The sequence below is a fragment of the Trachymyrmex septentrionalis genome, unplaced genomic scaffold, assembly GCF_001594115.1.
Source record: "Trachymyrmex septentrionalis isolate Tsep2-gDNA-1 unplaced genomic scaffold, Tsep1.0 scaffold9, whole genome shotgun sequence".
NCBI classification, from domain to species: Eukaryota; Metazoa; Arthropoda; class Insecta; order Hymenoptera; family Formicidae; genus Trachymyrmex; species Trachymyrmex septentrionalis.
Window position 1 is genome coordinate 955,246 of NW_017306091.1, and position 23,583 is coordinate 978,828.

Consider the following 23,583-nt stretch of genomic DNA (forward strand, 5'->3'; position numbering starts at 1 on the left):
TATTATTTTTTTATCTTCAATTTTAATATTTTTTAAAATTATTTTTATACTAATAATAATAATAATAATAATAATAATAATAAAATTACAAATAAAATTTAAAAAAAATTTCAAGAAAATGCGAAAAATATTTGTTTTACAATTTGAGATAAAAAGGTACATGTAATTTTGATATGCTTTTAATTACTAATTATTTAATTATTATTTTTTTCAGAATGTTTGCAATTAATTTTGAGAATTTTTTAGAAAATAAAGATAAAATACAAAATATTCTATCTTAATTTAATTTTGCTATCAAATTTTTTTTCTTTATAAGTTATTTTAAATTTTATTTGCAATTATATAATTATAATGTTAAAAATAATTACGTGTGTACACATAATGTATACATGCATGTACCTGATAAGCCGCATATGATTTGTTATGTTGTGACTCAGATTATAGATAAAATTCTGGCATGAAATTAAATTAGTTATACGGCCTTTAAAGTTTTCTAGTTGACCACTCAAGTGAAGAATAGTGAGTCCGAGAAAAGCATCTACCGAAGTGTAAGTTACGGCGGCCAAGAAAATTGTAATAGCTTGAATGATGTATGTTAATTCAAATTGTGGGCTCTTATCTATATCGTAAAAATAATAAGTCTGCAGCGGCAGCGGCTTGTCCGGGTCCGTAAGATTTGTCAAATGCCTCAACGGTAAACCAAAATAAGGAAGAATAATAACCACAATGAACGCTAATACCATTAGAATGTATCCGCTGATGATAATCGTTCTAGCAATCTGTGCTCGACTCATCATTACATCCCTTTCCTTTCTTGTCTTCAATTCCATCCAGTCTTCCGCCATCATTTTTATGATGGATACAAGTGCTTTGAAAAATAGCAAAATAATCACTTGTAGAACCATCACGACTTTTATTTTCAAGCTAAAGCACAAATACCTTTAAATATATTTAATTTTCATATCTTTTGTATATATATGATAAACTTTTTTGATATTTTTGTGCCACATAGATAATTTCTGTACCTGTTTGTTTCCATCGTAGAACAACAAGTTTCAATGAGACTACCAGTAAAGGTAAAGTAATTTGGAGATTATCTATCATAAGTATCATGTCTCCCCAAACTCGTATAAGAGAGCAGGCAAGTGGTATACCAGAAACAAATGTCACTATAACGAAAATAATAATCACACGAAGATCAGAAGAGAAGTTATTCTTAGATATTTTATCACTCTTCGGCCATAATCCAAGCAGTTCTAAACCCAAGCGATTTAATTTAATCGCCCATGTAAAATCTAGCAAGATATTAAAATTATATAAGTACATTAAAAGTTTATCAAAATTTATGATACCTTGAAAAAAATCCAAAATACAAAATCCTAAATTAATATATTAATAAGATACTTGTCCCTATATTCTGTAACTCATTAGGCAATCATTATTAACTCATAACGACTGCATAACGAGTTATAGAATACAAGGACTGAATGCTATTTGAAAATGTTCAAAAACTCTCACCTTTCTTCTAAACAAAAAATACATAAACATTTAATACCTTTATACTGGGAATGTTCGGCAATGTCCATGCCGAAGACTAATGCGAAAACGCACACCCCACTTGTCATACTAGTGCAAACTATGATCATCACGCATGTCCACTATGCGAGTGGATAACAACTTGGTTGCTTCTTCGAAGAATGCATTAAATATTACAAATGCTACTTTCAATTGATAACAGCTATTTTGTATTGTTTCCGAAACTTCATAAATACAAAAAAAGTCACGTTTACGCTAATAAGAAGGAAGGTATATTGTGCTGTGTGTGTGTGTGTTAGTGTACGATATCTATTATCGCTAACTCGTCAAACTATACTCTAAAAGTTTTTTTATACTTTATAATATGACGATCGTGTTCACTTTGTACCTAGAGACATGTGGTGTTGCGTTTGAATATTTTTGCAGAAAGGCCATAGATATTCAGAAAAACTTCAGACAAAAAGTGCAATGGAAAAAATTCAGTGTTCTATAAGTTATACTGTGAATAATGTTGAATAACTATTGAAAAAACATATTTTTTTAATAACATATAAGATAAATAAATGTACATTACCATATGTAAAGAATTATAATAGGTATTATTGAATTGATGATAACACAGAAAAATCTTTGTATGATTTATCCTTTAATAAAATCATAATAATTACTAATAAATATATATCTTTTTTTCTAGTAAATTTGCATATTGTATTTTATTATAGATGTGCCGATTTTACGATTTTATTTATTATAATAATTATAAAATATGTTTATTTAATTATTGATTTGTTTATTACTATAAGTCATAAGTTTAACGGCATATTCTACGTTTTATTTAATACTAAAAATGTTACAGTCAATATTCACATTATTTGGAGATACGGTAATGTCTCGGCGCTAAGACATAGCGCGAGACACAATTTACAATAAATAACAAATTTATTTTCAAAAGGATACTAACGTAATTATTTATTAATATTTGTAATTATTTAATTTAATATTATATTATACTAATATTTTTTCATCTTATTTTTCGAATAAGTATCTAATATAGTGCGCGAAATATATAATATATTTCTCATAATTCAATTTCGCGCATTGCTAGTAAAAATGATATGTAGCCAGCCGATGTTTTTAATAGCTGAAAAATATTTCTTTTTTTAAAAATACTATAAAGTAAGAGGACATTAAAATAAAATTTTTAATTTTTTTAGAATGCATCAAATACGTCAAGTACATATGTCAAAATAAATTAAAATTTTCCTTTCCAAAAAAGAATTAATTTATAATAGTATTAAAGAGATCCTCTAAAGTAATCTGTTTTATCGATTAAATGCAATAATTTTTATAGAAAATCTTCATATGTATCATTTTTTTATCTGAAAATCTTTTTCAAGAATTAAAATATTTTTTACAATGCAGCATGTTTGTATCTCACTTAACTACAAAGAAATTAGTGTAGTGAGTTACAGAAAAAATGCAATTTTTTTTTGGATAAGTTTCAGAATGTACTGCCCACTGCAAAAATTTCTCACTTATGGATCTAACCATTTACGTTCAACCGCTCTATGAGTAAGGTTGAGTTCCGAAACCCGAAAAAAATAGTATTGCAAACTTTCTGACCCACTGTACAGAATCATTCTTGATATAAAAATGTACAGAAAGAAAAATTCTATCTATCGCATTAATACATTTTGATTATAATAAATATAATCGTTTAAAAAGTCTAAATCGCGAAATTGTGAGAAAAACTGTACCATAACGAGTCCCAGTCTTCTCTACACGAAAAAATAACGTCAAATTCTTATAGAATTAAATTTATTGTTAGACGCACCTAATTTGATATAAAAATCTTTTACGAAAATTTATGCATATGAGTGATGTTGATGTATAGTATTAGGTTGTTCGGAAAGTAATTTCGTTTTTTCCCAACAGAGGACTTATTGTATTTTTTCACAGTCAACTTCACATTTAAGCCGCATAATCATTATATATTTTGACAGCTGATATAGCAAGGCTTGCTTGCTTGTGAAAAAAGTTCGATTGATTCTACGCAGTAGTTTTTAGTTGGTGCCCTATCAAATATGGAAAGTGAAAAGCAGCATTTTCGACATATTTTACTTTTTTACTATCGAAAAGGTAAAAATGCTGTTCAAGCAAGAAAAAAATTATCCGATGTGTATGGAGAAGATGTATTGACAGAACGCCAGTGCCAAAACTGGTTTGCAAAATTTCGATCCGGCAATTTTGATGTTGAAGATGCACCACGTTTTGGAAGGCCAGTTGAAGCTGATGAAGACACAATAAAGGCATTAATTGATGCAAACCGGTGAATAACATCTCGTGAGATCGCTGAGAGATTAAATTTATCGAATTCGACCGTTCATGATCATTTGAAACGCGTCTGATTGAAAATCGTCTTTCATTTTCATAAGAAAAAACGAAATTACTTTCCGAACAACCTAATAGTATGTATTGATGTCACGTAAATTATATGTGTGTAAGTCATTGAATTGATAAAATAGTGATTCCATCAGAGTTCGATCTTCAGATTAGGGGATCTCTTTAATTAATAATGTCTCAATTTTGTGCGTACAAAGAGATATAAGATTTTTAATTATTAATAATCTTACGCTGCAAAATGTGGTCATTGTTAATGGAAATATCTTTTCCGCGGTAATACGAAAAGGTTCATTAGCACGTATCATTAATAAAATAAGATATTTCTTCTTCCTCGGTTCCAATTTATACCACTCAAGATTGCAAATTGCATTGTATACTGCTTCGCACTTGGCACATATAAAAACACATACAAATATATTTCAGTATTCTTTATATTAGGTTAAGTAAAAAGTCATCGCGTTTTTTTAAAAGACATCTATCAGTAAAAATCAGTAAAAAATTACTTTCTTACCAACAATATAAGTATATCTTGATAGAGTAAAGTTTCAGCTTTAAAAATCTCTTTTTTAAATTATACGATACGACAATTTTTAATGGAGTTATGAGCAATTAAAGTCAAAATAATTCTTTTATTTAATCCGCGATAACTCAGTAATCAAAAGTCGTAGGAATATTTAAAAAAAACGATTTTGTAGGGAAAGTATCAAGCTTTCACGATAGGTAATCGAAAATTTTCTCAAATTCGTTTTGGACACGTTACAAATCCACAAAGTGAGAAGAAAATTTTTCGTCTTTTTCAGCTCGTAGTTTTTGGTATGTAAAAATTATCAAACTCATATAAACTTAAAAAATGTGATAAGCTTTTAAAAGTAGAGATTTCAAGCTTTAAAACCTTTTTTTTAAATTTGAATTTTATTCATTATTGACGAAGATATTGTATATACAACTTTGAGCTAAAAAATACGCGATGACTTTTTACTTAACCTAATATTATATTTGATGAAACTAAATATTTAGTATACATTTCATAAACATAAATTAACATTAATTATAGTTTTTAATTAATTTTCTGTTTAAAGACAAAAATAAAAACAAAAAAGAAAAAGTATAATCTAATTTTACTTAAAATTTATAACAATAGCACTTATGAGATGCAAGGAATTAGATAAGTGGAAGTCATTTAATCCATGTTACAATTGACCACAAGCTACTCATAGTGTTCAGTGGAAAAGTCTAGGTATCTATCATTAAGTAGCTGTGGTCAGTCACAACATGATCAAATGAGACGCTCCCGAATTAGCAGATCAACATATAATATAGTATATGAATATGCACAACATTCTTAAATGTTTATGAAATTATTAAGTTTGTTATATAATGCATATATACTCTCTAATATATTCACATAAATTAAAAAAACACTATATTTGATAGTTCTTCGTGCTTAATAATATTTCTTGTAAATTTATAGAATTTTCAGTTCAAAATGTGCGCCGATTATTTATTGCTCTTGAAACATAGCCCTAAATTAAAGCTGAAATAGTAATATCACAAATTAAATTGACAAGCATTTAATATTATTGCTGCAAATAAGCATCTTAAATAAGCTAGACAGCTGTTAATAATTTGATGCTACAGACATCTTAAAAAATTGTAAGTAATTTATTGCAAAAAATATTATTTCAACCAAAATTCAAACCCGGATGTCTCATTCCTTGTAGGCTCTTCTCAATTCGACCATCGAGTATGTAATAATATTACTCTCTAAATTCTTTGGACTGGAATTTCATTCTAAAGAGTGAGATTTGCTCTAAAAGTTTTAGAGAGTATGTATACATATACATAAATATAAATTATATAATAAATATAAATATTTGTTACAATGTAAAATAAGTTAAAAACTGCTAATTTATAGTTTATTTGTTTTAGTAGATAGAAATATTGTGCAACTTACTTGCTCTGCTATAATTTCCCCTGCACCACAATAGAGAAATGTATGCGCCAATAATGTAAAGATTCCAATCACTAAAAAGTATATTCTTGTAAGAGACATGTGACCTATCTCGTTCCCGGTAATCACCTGGATAATATATCTTGCTAATTAATAAAAATTTATTTTTAATTAATTACATAATTAATTTGTATTTTTATACATTCTTCTCATTTGCACTTACAGTAACAAATAGAAATCCGAATAGACAAAATACAATACCAAAATAAAATACTAGTCCCAACATCAATAAGGCGAATGTATCTTCAATATTATTGGCAAATCTATAAATGTAAACACGTTTAGATAGATTATGTTAAATCAAAGATATAGAGTATGGATTACGCCGTGTGTATTTGGTAAACAAAAATGAGAAAGATAGGATGTGAAGATGGCCAGTCCCTGGCATTTTAGGCATTAGTTTTGGAAGTAAGAGAAATTTTACCTTAAAATATTTAAACATTCTTACTACGAGTATATTATAAAAATTATTCAAAATAGTTTTATACTAATAATTTGGCATCATAGATATTTTAACCTCACACATCATATATTATTACCAACTAAATAAAAGAGATTGGAAAACCTTTAATAATTCTAAAACTAAGTATTTTTTTAATGTTTGAAAATGTTTATTACTTGTTTCATTAATTGTCATAATTTAGTAATTTATTTGATATTGTTAAATAATAAAAATCTCAAAAATTAAGCGTTTCTGGAACCATGTTTATACGAGCTTATTTTAATAACTTATTTTGATCGATAGGAATACATCCTTAAAACATTTAATACTTATTCATTTACATCTTGCATGTGTGTGTTTAATAATTACATAGATTAATGCCTCAATAAATAAGTTATTTGTCGTCATTTTGACATTAAAAACGATATTTTGACGTCCAAATGGCGACATATAACGTCAGTTTGTTTGCTGGAAGATATATATATATATATATTCCATTTTATATTATAATACTATTATAGTTATAGATACAATACTGACATTTTCACATTTTTGTCGTACGTTTTATGTTATCTTTTATTCAATTTTTATCTACAGATTATTTGTGTTGGTTCTGATTATACATATATAAAATATGTATTATATCACATATATTATACATATACATATTATATATATATTATTTATATTCAACCGTTAAAAATTAATCAAATTATGCAAAGATAAAGAACCCCGCACTAATCTTATGTAAAATGAATCCCAGTCAAATTGACTGAAATTTTATTATAATATAGATCATGATATCTTCATCAAAAATCCTCATGGGCATAAGATCTAAAAATGGATAGTTTTCGAGATATTGGAAATCAAATGTTTTTAGCTATATTTCCAATATTTGACATCTAACTTATCTCGAAAACTGTCCATTTTTGAACCTTGTGCCCATGAGGATTTTTGATGAAGACATCATGATCTACATTATAGTAAAATTTCAGCCAATTTGACTGGGATCTATTTTACATAAGATTAATGTAGGATCTTTTACAAAAACTTTATTATATCTAATTTTAAAATTTATTAATGTTATAAACCATAGAGAAACCTTATTATCCGCAGATGAGTTTGTACGTTGTTACGCAAAGCGCTATCAAAATCCTTGCACGATGTCAAATCGGTCAATCGATGTTTGAAGTTTTCCAATTGGCCACAGATGTGAAGGATCAAGAGTCCAAGAAAAGCATCTACCGAGGTATAAGTCATTCCACCTAGAAACATCGTCGCAGCTTGAATCACAAGCGCGATTTCAAATTGTGGACTCTTATCTGTATCGTAAAAATAATATGCCTGAAAGGGTAATAATCTTTCCTGATCCGTAAGATTTGTTATATATCTGAAGTGTAGTCCGAAAGCAGGAAGAATAATTAGCACAATGAATACGAATATCATCAAAAAAAATCCACAAATTACAATCAATCGCGCAGTTTGTGCTCGTTTAATCATTACGTTTCTTTCTGCGTCTATCTTTAATTCCATCCAATCTTCTGCCATCATCTTTACGAGCAGTACAATAGCTTAAAAAACATAAACTCATATATAAAACATTTACGGTTATGAAGCTAAAGTATATTATAATAGTTTTAGACATAGCTATACCTGTACGTTTCCATCGTATGACGATAAGTTTTAGTGAAACTACTATTAAAGGGAAAATAACTTGGAGGTTGTCTACTATAAGTATCATGTCACCCCAAACTCGCACAAGGGAACATAAGAGAGGAATAATGGATAAGAAAGTTACTATAAAGAAAATTATGCCCATACGAAGATCCGAAACGAAGGTATTCTTAACTGCTCCGTTGATTTTGGGCCATAAACCGATTAGTTCCAAACCGAGTCGATTTAGTTCGATTGCCCACATAAAATCTAGCGATATTTCAATGTTAATAAATAGAAATATTTGTTAAAATTATAATGTCAAATTAATTAAAATTTATTGAATTTGTTTTATGTTGTTATAAATATAACAAATATTTAAAATTTAAAAAAATTTAATAATAATTTAAGAATTTATAAAACTGATATATAATAATTTATGAGTTTTAGTATGTATGTATCTGGAATTAGCTATATTTATAAATGTTAAATTAATCAGTAATTAAAGTTTTAAATTCTGAATATATTATTTAAAATAAAAAAAATTCATATGTAAGTTAAATAAAAAAAGGTTTCATAAGATAAAAAATCTTTCGGAGTGTAATATATTTACATTTACAAAACTGATACTAATGTTTAGCACAATTTTTGGTTTTATTAATAATATATTTCAATAATTCAAAAGTTTTTATAAAAGTTATTTTTATTACGATTCAAAATATATGATAGATGTATTTGATACCTTTGTAACCTGAATGTTTGGTAACGTTCATATTGAAGATTACTGCAGAGAATTCGGTTCTTGTATCTCCAAAGTGGTCATCACGCATGCTCATGATGTAAGTATAACAGATGGTTACTTCGTCAAGAGATACATTAAATATTACAAATACTATTTCCAGTTGATAGCACTTTTTTTTTTAGTTCGTAAAAGAACTTTACGGTCATAAGAACTGATCATAAAAAATGCCAATAACTGTGAAGTGATAAAAAGAGAGACATATTTTGCCATAACAGGATCGTTGAGACATATTATGCCTGTTATACAAGTTTCCCCTAACTTCATAATGTTTTACGCGCGCATAGCACTTTGTAGCCACGTGTCATTGAATTTTTAATAGACTCATGTAGAGGAAAGAGAATATAAAAAACTTCGAACTAAAAAGGAAAAAAACAAAAAAACGTTTTCACTAATAAAAAGAGAGAAATAATGTGTTGTACAATAAATACTACCACCAACACGTCAAATAATATGCTAAAAGTTTCTCCATACTTTGTAATACTCGATCGCGTGTTGTATAATAATCGTGTTCACTTCGTAACTAGAGGTATTTATATATATATGTAGTTGCGAGTAATGAGTAGTTGCGTTTTAATGGCTTTTGCAGAGAGAGAGAAAGGCTGTAAAAATTCAGAAAAATTTCAAACAAAAAGTGTAATGCGAAGAAAAAAATTAGCGTGCCATAACCTACAGGAATACTGTGAATATTTATTGAAAATACATATTTCTTGATAAGTGAATGTGTAATAATATCTAGGCTGCATTCGGAAACATCACCCGAGTGTTACCGTGTATTGCTTTATCCTTGTTCATTCAATGTTAAACAAGGATAAAATGATACACAGGAGCACAGGGAGTGATATTTCCAAACGTAATTTTAAACAATTATAACGTTATCGTTGCAATACTTTCTTCTCTTCTCGTCTTTGTATAAAAATTAGCATTTAATAAAATTATACCTCTGATACTCACTCATTTCTCTCTCTCTCTCTCTCTCTCTCTCTCTCTCTCTCCCCCTCTCTTTCTCTCTCTAAAAAAAGCATAATAGTTACTTACAAATTATACAATAAATAATTATATAATAAATATAACATATTTTTTTTTCAAAATAAATTTGTATATTGCGGTATATCACAAACAATTTTAATAATAAATATGTGTGACCTCAAGGCAAAAAGAGTCCAAGAATAAAATAACGTGTTATAACAATAAAAATAGAAAAGCAAATGTTAAAATATAATTAACTGTTAATATAATTTATAATCGCAATCGCATTACATGTTTTGACTGCAAGTTCGAGCTCTCTTCAGATATACAGAACAACAATAGAAATATACTATAAGAAATATACAATGTGTAAAACAAAGTGCAACCGCAAAAAGTCATACATAATATATTGGTGTGAAATGTATGATGAGTGAAATACTTGAATCAGAGGAAACAAAAATTGCTCGCCAGTTGGTAGAAAGACCAATTGAAAAAATTTTTTTCGTTGTACTATTGGAAAGAGAAGAGGAAAAGAAAAATTCAATAAAGGATAAAAATTTTTTACTCTTTCCCTCTCCCCTTCTCCAGCTCTTATTTAGCTCATAAACGATTTTATAATTATATTTTTTTATTTTAATAAATATATGTTAAGATTAAAATATTAATATTAAACATTACAGTCAACATTCACAATATATAATTTATTAGTAATATCCAGTATTTTCAGCATGCAGCTAGCAGTATCGCAGTTAATATACACAAGTACACAAATTCAGTCCTCCAGCACTCTAGCAGAGAAAAATGCATCGTGTATCTACGGCTTCATATGTGAGAATCCAATAAAATTTTGTTATGTAAGACGTGTTTCCAATAGAATATATTTAACTTATTATTTTTATTGTTTTCGGTTTTAGTTTTATAAAATTATAAGAAAAAGATATAATTAATTTAAACAAACACAAGATCTATATATGAATAAATATTAATTATTACATAAAAATTTTTAATATTATATAATTAAGAGTATAAACATAATAAATATTGAAATAAATAATGTTTAAACATTTTAAACAATAAGAATTTTACTGGACTGTACACACATTTGAAAATAAACATTTTAAATATTTTACTTCTAAATATAAGTTGTATCATAATTATCTAATTAAAAATATTTTGCATTTACACTTTTATCACAATCTAAAACAAATTATATACTAATAATTTTCATGCTTTAACCTCGGTTTGCCAGCAAAAACGATATGTAGCTAGCCGATGTTTTTAATAGCTGAAAAAGCAGGCTTCCATTTAGAAAATTCGTTAATAAGATTTCATAAGCAAAACATATATTCATTTTCTATATTTATTTAAAACTATTAATTACTTATGTAATAAAAATATCTTACGCTACAAAATGTAGTCATTGTTAATGGAATAATCTTTCCTGCAGTGAAACGAAAAGGTTCACTGGCTCGTGTCATCAATAAAATAAGACATCTCGCTTTTTTTGATTCTAGTTTGTACCATTCGAGATCATTCAAAGTACGGTATATTGCTTCGCACTTAACACGTACATAAAAAATATATAATAAGATATAAATGTCTGTTATTTTATACCAGATTGTTCTCATAAATATTAATTAATTTTAATTCTTGTTTATAAAAGATATAAAATATTCTTTATTGTAAAAAAGATAAGTAAGTTTTCTTTTATAAGAAGATAAGAAAAATCAATTAAATTTTTATCAATATTTATTAAAATGACATTATATGATTTTATAAATTAATATATGTCATAAAATGAATAATAAAAAAATTATAACATGTTTAAAATTATATAAAATTATACAAAAATAGTTGCTACTTAATTTTAAGAGAAACTTTTTAAATTAAGTATAATATAGATTAATGATCGGCCATAACACAAATTAAATTAATAATTTATATATTTATAGATGTAAATATGTATCTTACTTGCTCAGTTATGAGTTCTCCGGCCCCACAGTAGAGAAAAGTATGTGTTAAGAGACTAGTAATGCCAACTATTGCATATATTATTTGTGAAAAAGGAATACCACCAGTTTCATTGTCAGTAACAACCTATAAAATATACATTTTACTCCATAAAAACAAATTAACATAAGTTAAATAAATAATAAGATTAACAATATGATCACAATCATAAATAAGATATATGACGTAGATATATAATATACATTATAAAGATATGTAAGACATATATCTAAATATCTTAATATCTAAAAATAATACGTCTTTTTGAACTTACAGTAAGCAATAGAAATCCGTACAGACAAAATACAATACCAAAATAAAATACTAATCCCAACATCATTAATGTAAATGTATCTTCGATCTTATCAGCAAATCTGCATTGTAAATATATGCAAATAGTCTCAATATATACATATATAATTATTAAAAAATAAACATTTAAAAATTATAAAAATAAAAAACTGATATATATAAAAAATAATAATTAATAGAAAATTTTATGTAATTATATAATATTACATCCTGCGGTTTTGTCCCTGCGTTGGTCAGCTGATTGACTTTGATCGATATTATGCCCACTTGTGATCAATCGATACAACTGTTTGCATGCATTATCGTTCTAACGAGCTTATATGTATTCTAACTGTTGTTTAATTACGTAGTGTTTTCTGTGTACTGAGTGCTTGTGTTTTATTAAGTTTTTTTAACTACAAGTCCGTGTCTTTACTTCTGCGAGTGCGGGAGTGCTGTGTTTGCATCGCTGGCGTAACAATGTAAATATGCTAAAAATGCGTGATATATGAAGACATTTGTATCATTATTATTATGTGCAAGAATGTACTACTGTTTCAAGATAAAATAAATGTGCAAAACTTAATTTTTTCGCAAGTTTTACAAAATTTTATTTTATGCATCATTCTATAGTTATAATTAAAACCTGCAAAAAACCTGATGAGTCGTAGATGAGCGATCACATTACTTCGTAAAGCATTATTAAAATCTTTACATGAGACCAAATTGACCAATTGACTTGTGTAGTTCTCTAACTGGCCGCAGATGTGAAGAATTGTAAGTCCAAGGAAAGCATCTACCGATGTATATATTATAGCTGCTAAGAAAATTGTTATGGCTTGAATGGCAAGCGTGAGTTCAAATTGCGGACTCTTATCTGTGTCGTAGAAATAATATGTCTGTAGCGGTAACGGTTTATCCCGATCTGTGAGATTTGTTAAGCGTCTGAATGGTACGCCAAAACATGGAAAAATGATAATCACAGTGAATGCTAGTATCATCAATATGTATCCGCAAATTACGATCAGTCGAGCAGTCCGCGCTCGCTTCATCATCACGTTCCTCTTTGTGTCAAGCTTCAATGTCATCCAATCTTCCGCCATCATTTTTATGATGAGTAAGAGAGCTTAGAAATATAAGATTGTTATCTGTATATATTATTGCAATAATATTAAATTGCTAATTTATGAAATGAGAACAAAATTATATTATTATTAAGCATTTATTGTACTATTAGTGGAAAAAAACAAATAAATCACATATAAATTCTGACTTCTGTTTGATAGCTTGCACTATACAGATATAAAAGATTAGATGCAAAACAACTAGAAAGAAACTTAAAACTAAATGGTTTAAATTTTAGACAAACCTGAACGTTTCCATCGCATAATAACAAGTTTTAATGAAACTATCATTAGAGGTAATGTAATTTGTAAGTTGTCTGTTACAAGTAGCATATTGCGACGAACTCGTACAAGAGAACATACGAGTGGAATACCAGAAATAAATGTTATTAGAATGAAAATAATAACAATGCGAAGATCGGATGTGTAGTATTTATCTTTAACTACTTCATTTGTTTTAGGCCATAAACCGATCAGTTCCAATCCGAATCGATTTAATTCAATTGCCCACATAAAATCTAATAGAAATTCAATATAAAAAAGTTAAAATATTTAATAAAATGTGAATTAATATGTATAAAATAAGCTACTTAAATACCTAAAAATTAATGAATCTAAAAATTAATGAATAGGCCTTCTCTGAAAAAATTGATTAAAGAATGTCAAAACAGATAAGTCAAAATCCTAAATAAATAACATTGGAGGAGTCCATTATACATATGTGTAAAGACAGTACAATAATAGAGAATTGAAAACGGTATAATACAAACAATACAAATTAATTTTATTATATAATAATTTTTGTTTTAATTTAGTAAAACAAAAATTAAATTCTTACAAAAATAAATTTTAGGAGTAAAAAACGTGATAAAAATCTAACCTCTGTAACCTCTACGTTCGGAGATATCCATGAAGATAATATAAGAAACTCCGCTTCGTTTTCCGCAAAGGCTATTACGGAAAACTGCGCTTCAAGTTTTCCGTTCTTAAACGAAAAGATTATTACGCATGCTCGCAACAACCTAGTTGCCTCATCGAAGTAACATTAAATATTAAGAATGCTATCCCCAATTGATCACAGTTACTCGTCTCATAAAAAAACTTGACAAACATTCGAATAAAAAAGTGTTCGTCATAAAAAGCGTTTATGTCTGGTTTATTACGACGAGAGATGGAAAATATTCTGTCATAATTCTTTTTGTCAAGCTTGTCTTGAAAGTTTTTAGAAAACTTTAATACGTACATTACTTCTCATTTATTTCTAAATGAGAAATAATGTGCTTTTAATGGGATTATATGTAGTAGATACACAGCACAATTACAGTTCAAACCAAATCGTTGTTATATTATCGTTGTTGTACATTTCAAATGTTTATTGTAAAAATATATTTTATTATTGCAAACTAACTAAATGTAGTGTTGTAAAATATAAATACGGAACAAATACAACATAATATGAACTATAGAAATAATTCTCTTGATAAGTTATAGAAGGCTTGGTAGTTATAGAAAGCTAATGCTTACTTAAGAAATTTTACGTTACAATTATATTTTACATTTTACTTTATTGACAATAACGAAATGGACAAATGTTGTTTGTTGAATTCACCGTATAATTATCCACAAATATCGAGTAGATCCATATTGGATATTAGACCATATAAAGTCTACTTACTTTATTATTTTATTAGGAAACAATTAATACAATGCCAATAATAATTTTTATTACATTTAGTCACGTACGCAAAATATACAAATATTAAAAAATGATTCAAGCTAGAAGCATTTTTTCTAAATAAAAAGAATATAATTCGCGATAAATGATAAACATTAAGGTAAACAACACCATACTTTATTTCTACTAACCATAGCTAAATATAATTATTATAGCTTCTATATTCCGAAATATTTTATTGAAAATACAATATTTTTTCTATATAGAATAAAAATATATTAACACTATTTTCAACTCCCTTTTGCCAGTAAAAACGATATATAGCCAGCTGACGTTTTTAAAAGCTGAAATAATGCTTATTATTATTTGAGTGTACTATAAAAAAAAAAGAAAAATATTTACCCAAAAATAATCTTAATTGTATTTTTCTACTATGTAATTATAACTTTTTTTTACATTTACGTTTTAATTAGCATTCTTAATCGAAAATATTAAATATAAAATCAAATTAGATTATATTCAGTATGGAAAAGCATAACTAAACTAAAAATTATTATCTATACAATCTTACACTACAAAATGTAGTCATTGTTAACGGAACAATTTTTCCTGCAGTGATATGGAACGGTTCATTGGCTCGTATTATTAATAAAATAAGACTTCTTGCTTTTCTTGATTCCAATTTATACCATTCAAGATCACACACAGCACGATATAAAGCTGCACACTTAACAATAAAAAATATGTATATGTAACATATACTTACATATAAGTTTATTATTACAATACAAGTTATCACAAACAATAATAAATGCAATAATATAAATTAAATTTTATTTTAATTAATTTTTTATCTTTATTGATATTTAAAAAAAAATTAAAAAAACTTAAATCATTAAAATATTAATCATTAAATTATTAAAATAAATAAACTTTACTTTATCAAAATGTAATTAATACTTATAAGAATATTATCTTGTAAAAATATATACAAAAATACATATAATATAACAATAAATCTTCAATAGTTTCTTAGCAATATGACAACACATTTAAAGAGATATGTGCAAACGCAATTATAATACAATATACAAAAATTATATATTATAATTATTGAACACACACCCAGAAAAAGGTTTTGTTGATTCAAAGAAAAATTTCTTTGCTTATAGTTAAAGAAGAAATTTCTTTAATTTAAATGTCATGTCTTTTAAACATTTTTTTTAATTAAATAAAAAAATTTATTTAATTTAAAAAAATAATGTTTAAGTCAAAGAAATGACGTTTAAATCAAATAAATATTTTCTTTAATCGTATAGCAAAAAAATATTTTTTTGAATCAAAGAAACCTTTCTCTGGGTGCATAATAAAGTATAAAAAACTTTAATGCGTAACACAATTGCTATACATATATTACAACGTTACATTTATATTATGTTTTTATGTAATATAATGTATTCTTACATGTGTACGTATTCTTATAAGGCTATCCAGAAAGTAAATTCCGTTTTTAAATTTTACTGCCGCAGCAGTGCGGTCGCGATGATGCGCATGCGTGAGTTTGTTGATTCGCTGGCAAGGGATTGACATTTTCAATTATTGGGTTGTATTTAGTACACGCATTGTAATTGATAGTTTGCATCCGTTTCTTAAATGCGAAGAACATTAGTACGGCTGAATTTTATCTTCAAAGAAGCTGTGGTTTGCCTCACAGGCGACAACTTTCTATGATAAAGGAATACAATGTTTGACGGCAACTATGTAAGGTGTGTATTAGTGTAAGGTATGCACTTTTAAAAGTGATAAAAATTTTCTATAAATATGATTAATAAGTCATCGGAACTTACTTTTTGGATAACTCTCATATATACATTTTTTTATTTATGTATCAGTATAAACGTATAACTTACTTGCCCTATTATAAGCTCTCCGGCACCACAATACAGAAACGTATGCGTCAATAAGATGAGAGCAGCAATTGCCATATAACATGCTTGTGCAACATTCACATTATTTACATTTTGATCAGTAACTACCTGGATAATATATCTCGCTAATTAATAAAAAAAAATTGTCATACGTTAGATATATAATAACGTTAGACACATAGACTCATGTAAGTTATATTGCATAAATTAAAATGTGTAAGAATTAAAACGTTTTCAATATATTTGTTTCATCAAAACTTACACTAACAAGTAAAAATCCGCATAGGCAAAATACGATACCAAAATAAATTACCAATCCAAGCATCATTAACGAAAATGTTTTTTCAATGTTATCAGCAAATCTAGAAGTACAAAATAGAAAATTTAATGGAAATGTTAGTTTAAAGCTAATAAAAGTCTGAACTTAAACATAGTTATACATTTAAAGATCAAACATAAATAATTTTGTGCGATTCAATATTGTTTATTAAATTTATATTTAACCATTTGCTAATTAAGAAATGATATTAACAATTTCTAAAAGTTACGATGCTATCTGCAGATGTTACATAATTTAAGTTTATTTATTCCGATTATATTTTAACCTCTCTTCTTTCTTTAATGTACAATACTCGTGTATCTATATATCGTTGTATTTTTATTTGCCATTAAACAAAAGCATTATTATAATTTATATTATCCATCAGCTGCCCCAAAATCTTCATCATTTTCTTTTTTTTACCTCAAACGTGATTCGAGTTTCTTTGAGCACAAATTTAACTTTAGAAAAAAGAAAGAAATTACAAGTTTATGGAAAATGTTTTAGAGTAATCTATTTGATATTTTTCGGTCGAAGGTATATAACTCTTCTGCATCTATATGTGGTTATATTTTTATTTGTCATTGACCAAAAGCACGATGTAACTCATCATTTGTAGTAGCTATCTTAAGATTTCTATCGTTTTCTTCTTTATTTTAATAATAGATATAAAATAAATCTCCTTAAAATTTAACTCTTGAGAAAAGAAAGAAGTTACACGGTGTTATATCTGACAAGTATGGAAGAGTTATATAGTAGTATAATCTATTTCTCGGGCAAAAACTATCTCACAGCAATCTTAAAACAGCTAACGCGGATGATGATCTGCCTTACTTGATCAATGACAAATAAGAATGCAACATTATGTAGAACAGAAACATTGAAGGAAAAAGAGATTAAAGTATAACTAATATGAATAAACTTAATTTATAATATCAGTCTCGTTATAGAATAGAGCGGGGCAATTTCGTCAGTTTCAACTTTAAAGTAATCCGAAAATTTATGCTAGTAAACACTATCTCTTTGCAATGATATGCTTATAATTACATTATACAATTATTGCTTTTTGAGAGCAAAAATACAACCTTTAAATAATCAACATGTACTGTTCAGAAACATAAATTATCGCGAAAAATAGATGAAAAAGCCCTGTTTTATCCTACAGATACTTATACTAGTAAAATCTATTGTTTATTAAACATAAAAATAATAATTAAAAAAATTAATTTTAAAACTTGCAAGAAATGCTAATAAATATTATTAATTTAATATTAAAAATTAATATAGACACGCTGATAGAATTTGACATTCTATTTTCACATTCTATTTTTATAGTTAAAATTCATACTTGATGAGTCTTAAGTGATGCACTATGCTGTTGTTCAGAGCTAGGTTGAAATTTTTGCACAAAATCAATTTGACTAAACGGCGTCTAAAATTCTCTAATTGGCCGCATATGTGAAAGATCACGAGCCCAAGAAAAGCATCTACTGATGTATAAATTATACCTGCTAGAGAAATCGTTACGGCTTGAACAAAAAATGTCAACTCAAATTGCGGACTCTTATCTGTATCGTAGAAATAATACGTCTGGAGTGGTAGCGGTTTTTTCCGATCAGTAAGATTTGTTATGTGCCTTATTTGTATATCAAAGCAAGGAAAAATAATTAACATGATAAATGCAAATATCATTAAAACAAATCCAAAAATTATGAGTAATCGAGCCAATCGTGCTCGTTTTATCATCACATCTCTTTCTGTGTTTAATTTTAATGATATCCAATCTTCCGCCATCATATTGACAATGGATAAAAGAACTTGGAAATATACAATATAAAAAAGACAACATTAATAATATGCGCAGGAATATTAAATTATTTATAATTAATTATAACTTTTTAACTATCAAATTATTTAACCAAATACATTTGATTCAAAACTCGAGAAGTTAACAAATAAATACAGCTAATCTTCTGAAATAAAAAAGTATCAAGAACTTAATATTTTATTTCGGATAAGAAAAGAAAGAAAAAAGAAAAGAGAACCGACAGAAGAAGAAATAATCACATGTAATATCTTCTTTAACGTTATAATCTGTTATGCTTTATATATTATATATAAATTACAATAATAATTTAATATAAAAATAAAACAGATAAGATTCTATTAAATAATTTATATCAAATTATATTATGACACGTACCTTTTCGTTTCCATCGCATAATAATAAATTTAAATAAAACCACTATAAGAGGTAATGTAATTCGTAAATTATCTATCATAAGTACCATGTCGCCCCAAACTCGTATAAGCGCCCATACAAGCGGTACACCAGAAACGAATATTACAGTAATGAAAATGAAACCCATGCGAATGTTAGATCCCAATTTTTTCTTAGAAATTTCGTCGGTTGAAGGCCACAAACCGATCAATTTCAAGCCTAAACGATGTAATTCAACTGCCCATATAAAATCTAAATTTTTATACAAAATAAAAGATTTAGATAAAATAATTGTAAATTAATACATAAATTATTAAAAGATTAATTGTAACACAAGAGAGATAATAATAATGCGATGATAAGGATTTATACTATAAAATTATAATTGAGTATATAGAACATATAGAACACGCGTCATAAAAACGGAATATATAGCTACATATAATATGGAATCATACCTCTATAACCCGAACAGCTCGTAATGTTCATATTGAAGATTAATTTGAAGAAGATCGTCCTGGTCTTCCCACTATGCAATGTAAAACGATTATTGCGCATGCTTTCTATATAGGAGCAAGACACCGGCACCCTCGTTAAACGCTGTATTAAATATTAAAAATGCTATCCCCAATTGATTACAGTTGTTGGTAAGGCAAAAAACTTTATAAGTGTACAGTATGTCATAAAAATTGTTTACGTCAAAAGACAGAAAAAGTTTTGACAAAAGAAGAAAAATATTGTTTCGCATATTGCATTGTATAAGTTTGTTGGAGATGGTCGATTTTGCTTACAAATCGATTGCCTACAGTATCGTTTGCCTACACCACTTTTGTCGACAGTTCGTTTGCACACAAAAATTATTGCCTATAGCTTGATTGTCTACATGCACTTTTGCGCACAAAAAAAATTTAAAAAACGGTAACTTTTGCCTACATGTATTATTGTCTACATGTATTATTGCCTACAGGTATTATTGCTTACAGCTCGATTGTCTATATGCATTTTTGCGCACAAATAAAAATTTTAGAAACGGAGTTACTTTTGCCTACATGTACTTTTGCGCACTTATCTTATTATCTTATTTTCATTTTTACGTAAAAATGAATTCTTAGTGCAAAAATGAAAATAATAGATACAAAATAGCCTTGATCTTAACAAATGTTATCCAGACATGATCTTGAATAACATCAAGAGGTTTTAGCCGTCGGTCAGTTACCTTGGGTAATGCTAATGCCAGTGATACTGTAACTTTCAAGCATTATAAGTCAAAAAGTACTCAATAAAAAATAACTTTATTATAATGTTTTGGAAAGCTCTCGACATCCGCTATTAGATTCTGGAATCAAAAACAGCGTGCCATTTAAAAAAATCGATGTGACCTTGACCTAACCTTGGCGACGCCATCCAGTAAATAGATTTTTTGAACTCTACAACTTTTGTCTGAAACATTTTTCTATAAAACTTATATTTTCCAAGATATTCAGGTGTTCCGACATTTTTGGGACACCCTGTATAAGTATATATACATATATGTATATATATACAAATACATCTACATATATATATACATATATAGTAGACTGACAAGAAAAAAAAATTTGTTTTAACTGACCTCTCACACACAACACACACACACACACACACACACACACACACACAAGATTTCCAATTCATGCCAAAAGAACACCCTTAAATTTGTATTAAAAATATTAAGCTTTAGAGATGGTAAAAATATTTAGATTTATAATAGTAAACGATTTTTAAATTGAAGTTTCAATTTTTCTTAATACATGTTTGATTTGATGCAAAAATGGCTTAATTCGGATTTTAAATGTAGTACTGTATGTTTTTTTGATCGCTGAACACAACGCAATAATTCATTTAGATTTACGATGTACGCTTTGATAAATGCAGTTTAATTAATGAGAAAAAATTACCAAATTTTTAGTTCGAGATTGATTTTAGCAATGTTCTAAGGGTTTAAATGGGTTGTTACTCTCCTTAAATTGTAGGCCTGTTTACCCAAAACAAGATCCAGATTTTTTTTTATAAAGTCATATTGTTAAAAAACGAACAATTTTTTCTTGTAAATTCAATATAACTCAGAAACAGATTTGTTGTCTCCTGTCGCATTTATCAATGCATATATTTTTCGAGGCATACTTAATGATTAATTAATTGCTTGTTTCTTCTTGTCTTAAATTATGCCATTCCTTCTTATGGAATGTTGCTAATGAATTGATAAATGCAAGAAGAGACAATACACATTATATTAAAAACACACACACAGAATCCACCCCCCCTTTTACACACAAGCGCGAACACGTACGCACGCACACACACACACATGTAATCCGATTCCTGCCATGTCCACACACACACACACACACAAAATCAGATTTCTGTGTGTGACGTCCACACACACGAAATCATATTTCTATCACACACACACACACGTCCATACAGTTGATTCCGCGTAACGCCGAGAACAGAATAAGCGCGTATTATGCATATGTATGCACGTATTTACATCAGCTTTAAAAGTGTTTTAAGATTTACAATTCACATTTTAATTTGATAAAATTGTTTCTGTCTGGTTTAATAAAATAAGAGATAAAAAATGTTGTATCACATCATAAATTCTCCGATACTCACCTGGAAAGTTTATTCCATGTTTCATATTGTTTCATTATGGATGCGTTTATTGCAAAACGAGAAGTAACACTATTGCATTTTTAATGAGACTATCTATACTAGAAAAAATTATAGTAAAAAAGAAAGATGTAATATACGAAATTGTATAATACATGTATCTTTTTAATGCCTCTTTTAAATGTCTCTTTCAAAGACATATTAATTATTGCAGTAAACATGAGAGAAGATAATATTATGTCTAGTCTATAAGTAGATCATAACTCGTATTTTACAATTGTTTATGCATTTCCATTGATAAAATTTCAGTGTCTAAAAACTGCATTTTATAAGGTATGATAACTTCTAAAAATCTAGCAACATTCTTTCAATAAATTAAAAAATGTTCTGTAACGTTTCTGTACATCAAAGATAAGGGAACCAACGAATTCTTTTTTCAAAATTGAAGCAAGTCATGAAACTTACATAGTAAATATCGCGTTTTATTGCGTCACTCACAGTTTAAACGAGACTGATGAAATTGGTGTTTGCTGTTATATGCGCGTGTGTATATGTGTGTGAGTGTATGTGTATGTGTGTGAGTGTATGTGTGTGTATGATTTCCTATTGGTTTACCTCTTGCATTGTTGTCTTATTCTGGTTTTGTTACTAGTAGGCTTTGTAACAACAATGTTGCTGATGCCTAACCATTTGTAAGCTACTATTATATTTATGTTTAATTATAGTCTATTGTATCATATTTTATGTCTAGTACTCTGTTAACACGTAGTCTTTTTTATAAAGCTTTGCAATAAATTAAATTAAATTAAATTAAATATAGTAACGTAAGTTATACATTCATCTTGCCATGTTGATTTGATAAAATGCAATTACCATAATGCCAAAAATTTTTTAAATCTTAATTATTATTATTATTATTATTAGGCGTTATTATTATTTATATGTGATAATATTTTTTTTTTATTTTATTAAATAAAATGTAATTAAAAAACCAACATTAAGAGGATATTTTGTATTATTCTTTTGTATTACTGATTTCTCGTTTCTCAAACACTTTAATGCACAAAGGCCTAAATTCTAATAAACTATTTATATAAAATTACATAGAATGATTAAATTAAATTTCACATTGACATTCTGTGTTAGCTCTAATAGTCATTATTATTGTATTGATTTCCGTTAATTAAGTCTTAAAAAAAACATCTATTTTAGTTATATTATAAATGAATATATTTGATTCATTACAAAGTGTTTCATGATATAATTTATAATAAACAACAATCCTATGCACACATTAGACAAAACATAATCTTATTTTTATTACAGTAACAATAGAAGATACTTTCTAGATAAGAAATTGATCCACTTGTAAGTATAAAACTACGAATGTATATTTGTATGTTTAAGTAATTATTGAATATTGATATATTATCTTTAGTCATGTTTTGTTAATAAAAATGATGCATAGTTTATCGATGATTTTAATATCTGAAAATAATATTTATTTTAATTTAATTTGAGAAATACGTTGCCAATATCGATTCTTATCT

The 23,583-nt window shown here is 27.2% G+C and overlaps 4 protein-coding genes across 4 annotated transcripts in view; all 4 read right to left on the reverse strand.

The window, feature by feature from the left end:
* LOC108755609 overlaps positions 1-1,625 on the reverse strand; it is a 4,462-nt gene extending 2,837 nt beyond the window's left edge. The window contains exons 1-3 of the mRNA XM_018498724.1: positions 1,556-1,625; positions 1,026-1,295; positions 543-868 (exon numbers count right to left, since the gene is read on the reverse strand). Coding sequence (XP_018354226.1) covers positions 543-868; positions 1,026-1,295; positions 1,556-1,625 — 666 coding nt within the window. The remainder of the gene's footprint in view (positions 1-542; positions 869-1,025; positions 1,296-1,555) is intronic.
* A 989-nt stretch (positions 1,626-2,614) lies between these two features.
* LOC108755610 (odorant receptor 43a-like) lies at positions 2,615-7,943 on the reverse strand. Its single transcript, XM_018498725.1, has 6 exons — positions 7,860-7,943; positions 7,495-7,736; positions 6,114-6,213; positions 5,894-6,019; positions 4,170-4,325; positions 2,615-2,677 (listed from the first exon to the last, which is right to left on the reverse strand). Exons 1-6 carry the CDS (start codon positions 7,941-7,943, stop codon positions 2,615-2,617), a joined length of 771 nt encoding a protein of 256 aa, XP_018354227.1.
* Positions 7,944-11,044: 3,101 nt separating this feature from the next.
* LOC108755611 overlaps positions 11,045-23,583 on the reverse strand; it is an 18,656-nt gene continuing 6,117 nt past the window's right edge. Inside the window, exons 5-15 of the mRNA XM_018498726.1 lie at positions 22,978-23,012; positions 19,364-19,635; positions 18,509-18,977; positions 17,104-17,203; positions 16,824-16,949; positions 15,209-15,257; positions 12,772-13,240; positions 12,098-12,197; positions 11,785-11,910; positions 11,217-11,372; positions 11,045-11,098 (exon numbers count right to left, since the gene is read on the reverse strand). Of these exons, the coding sequence (XP_018354228.1) occupies positions 11,045-11,098; positions 11,217-11,372; positions 11,785-11,910; positions 12,098-12,197; positions 12,772-13,240; positions 15,209-15,257; positions 16,824-16,949; positions 17,104-17,203; positions 18,509-18,977; positions 19,364-19,635; positions 22,978-23,012 (1,956 nt within the window). The remainder of the gene's footprint in view (positions 11,099-11,216; positions 11,373-11,784; positions 11,911-12,097; positions 12,198-12,771; positions 13,241-15,208; positions 15,258-16,823; positions 16,950-17,103; positions 17,204-18,508; positions 18,978-19,363; positions 19,636-22,977; positions 23,013-23,583) is intronic.
* The window catches only part of LOC108755787 (odorant receptor 43a-like), a 3,672-nt gene continuing 3,556 nt past the window's right edge, over positions 23,468-23,583 (reverse strand). The window contains exon 3 of the mRNA XM_018499032.1: positions 23,468-23,521. Coding sequence (XP_018354534.1) covers positions 23,468-23,521 — 54 coding nt within the window. The remainder of the gene's footprint in view (positions 23,522-23,583) is intronic.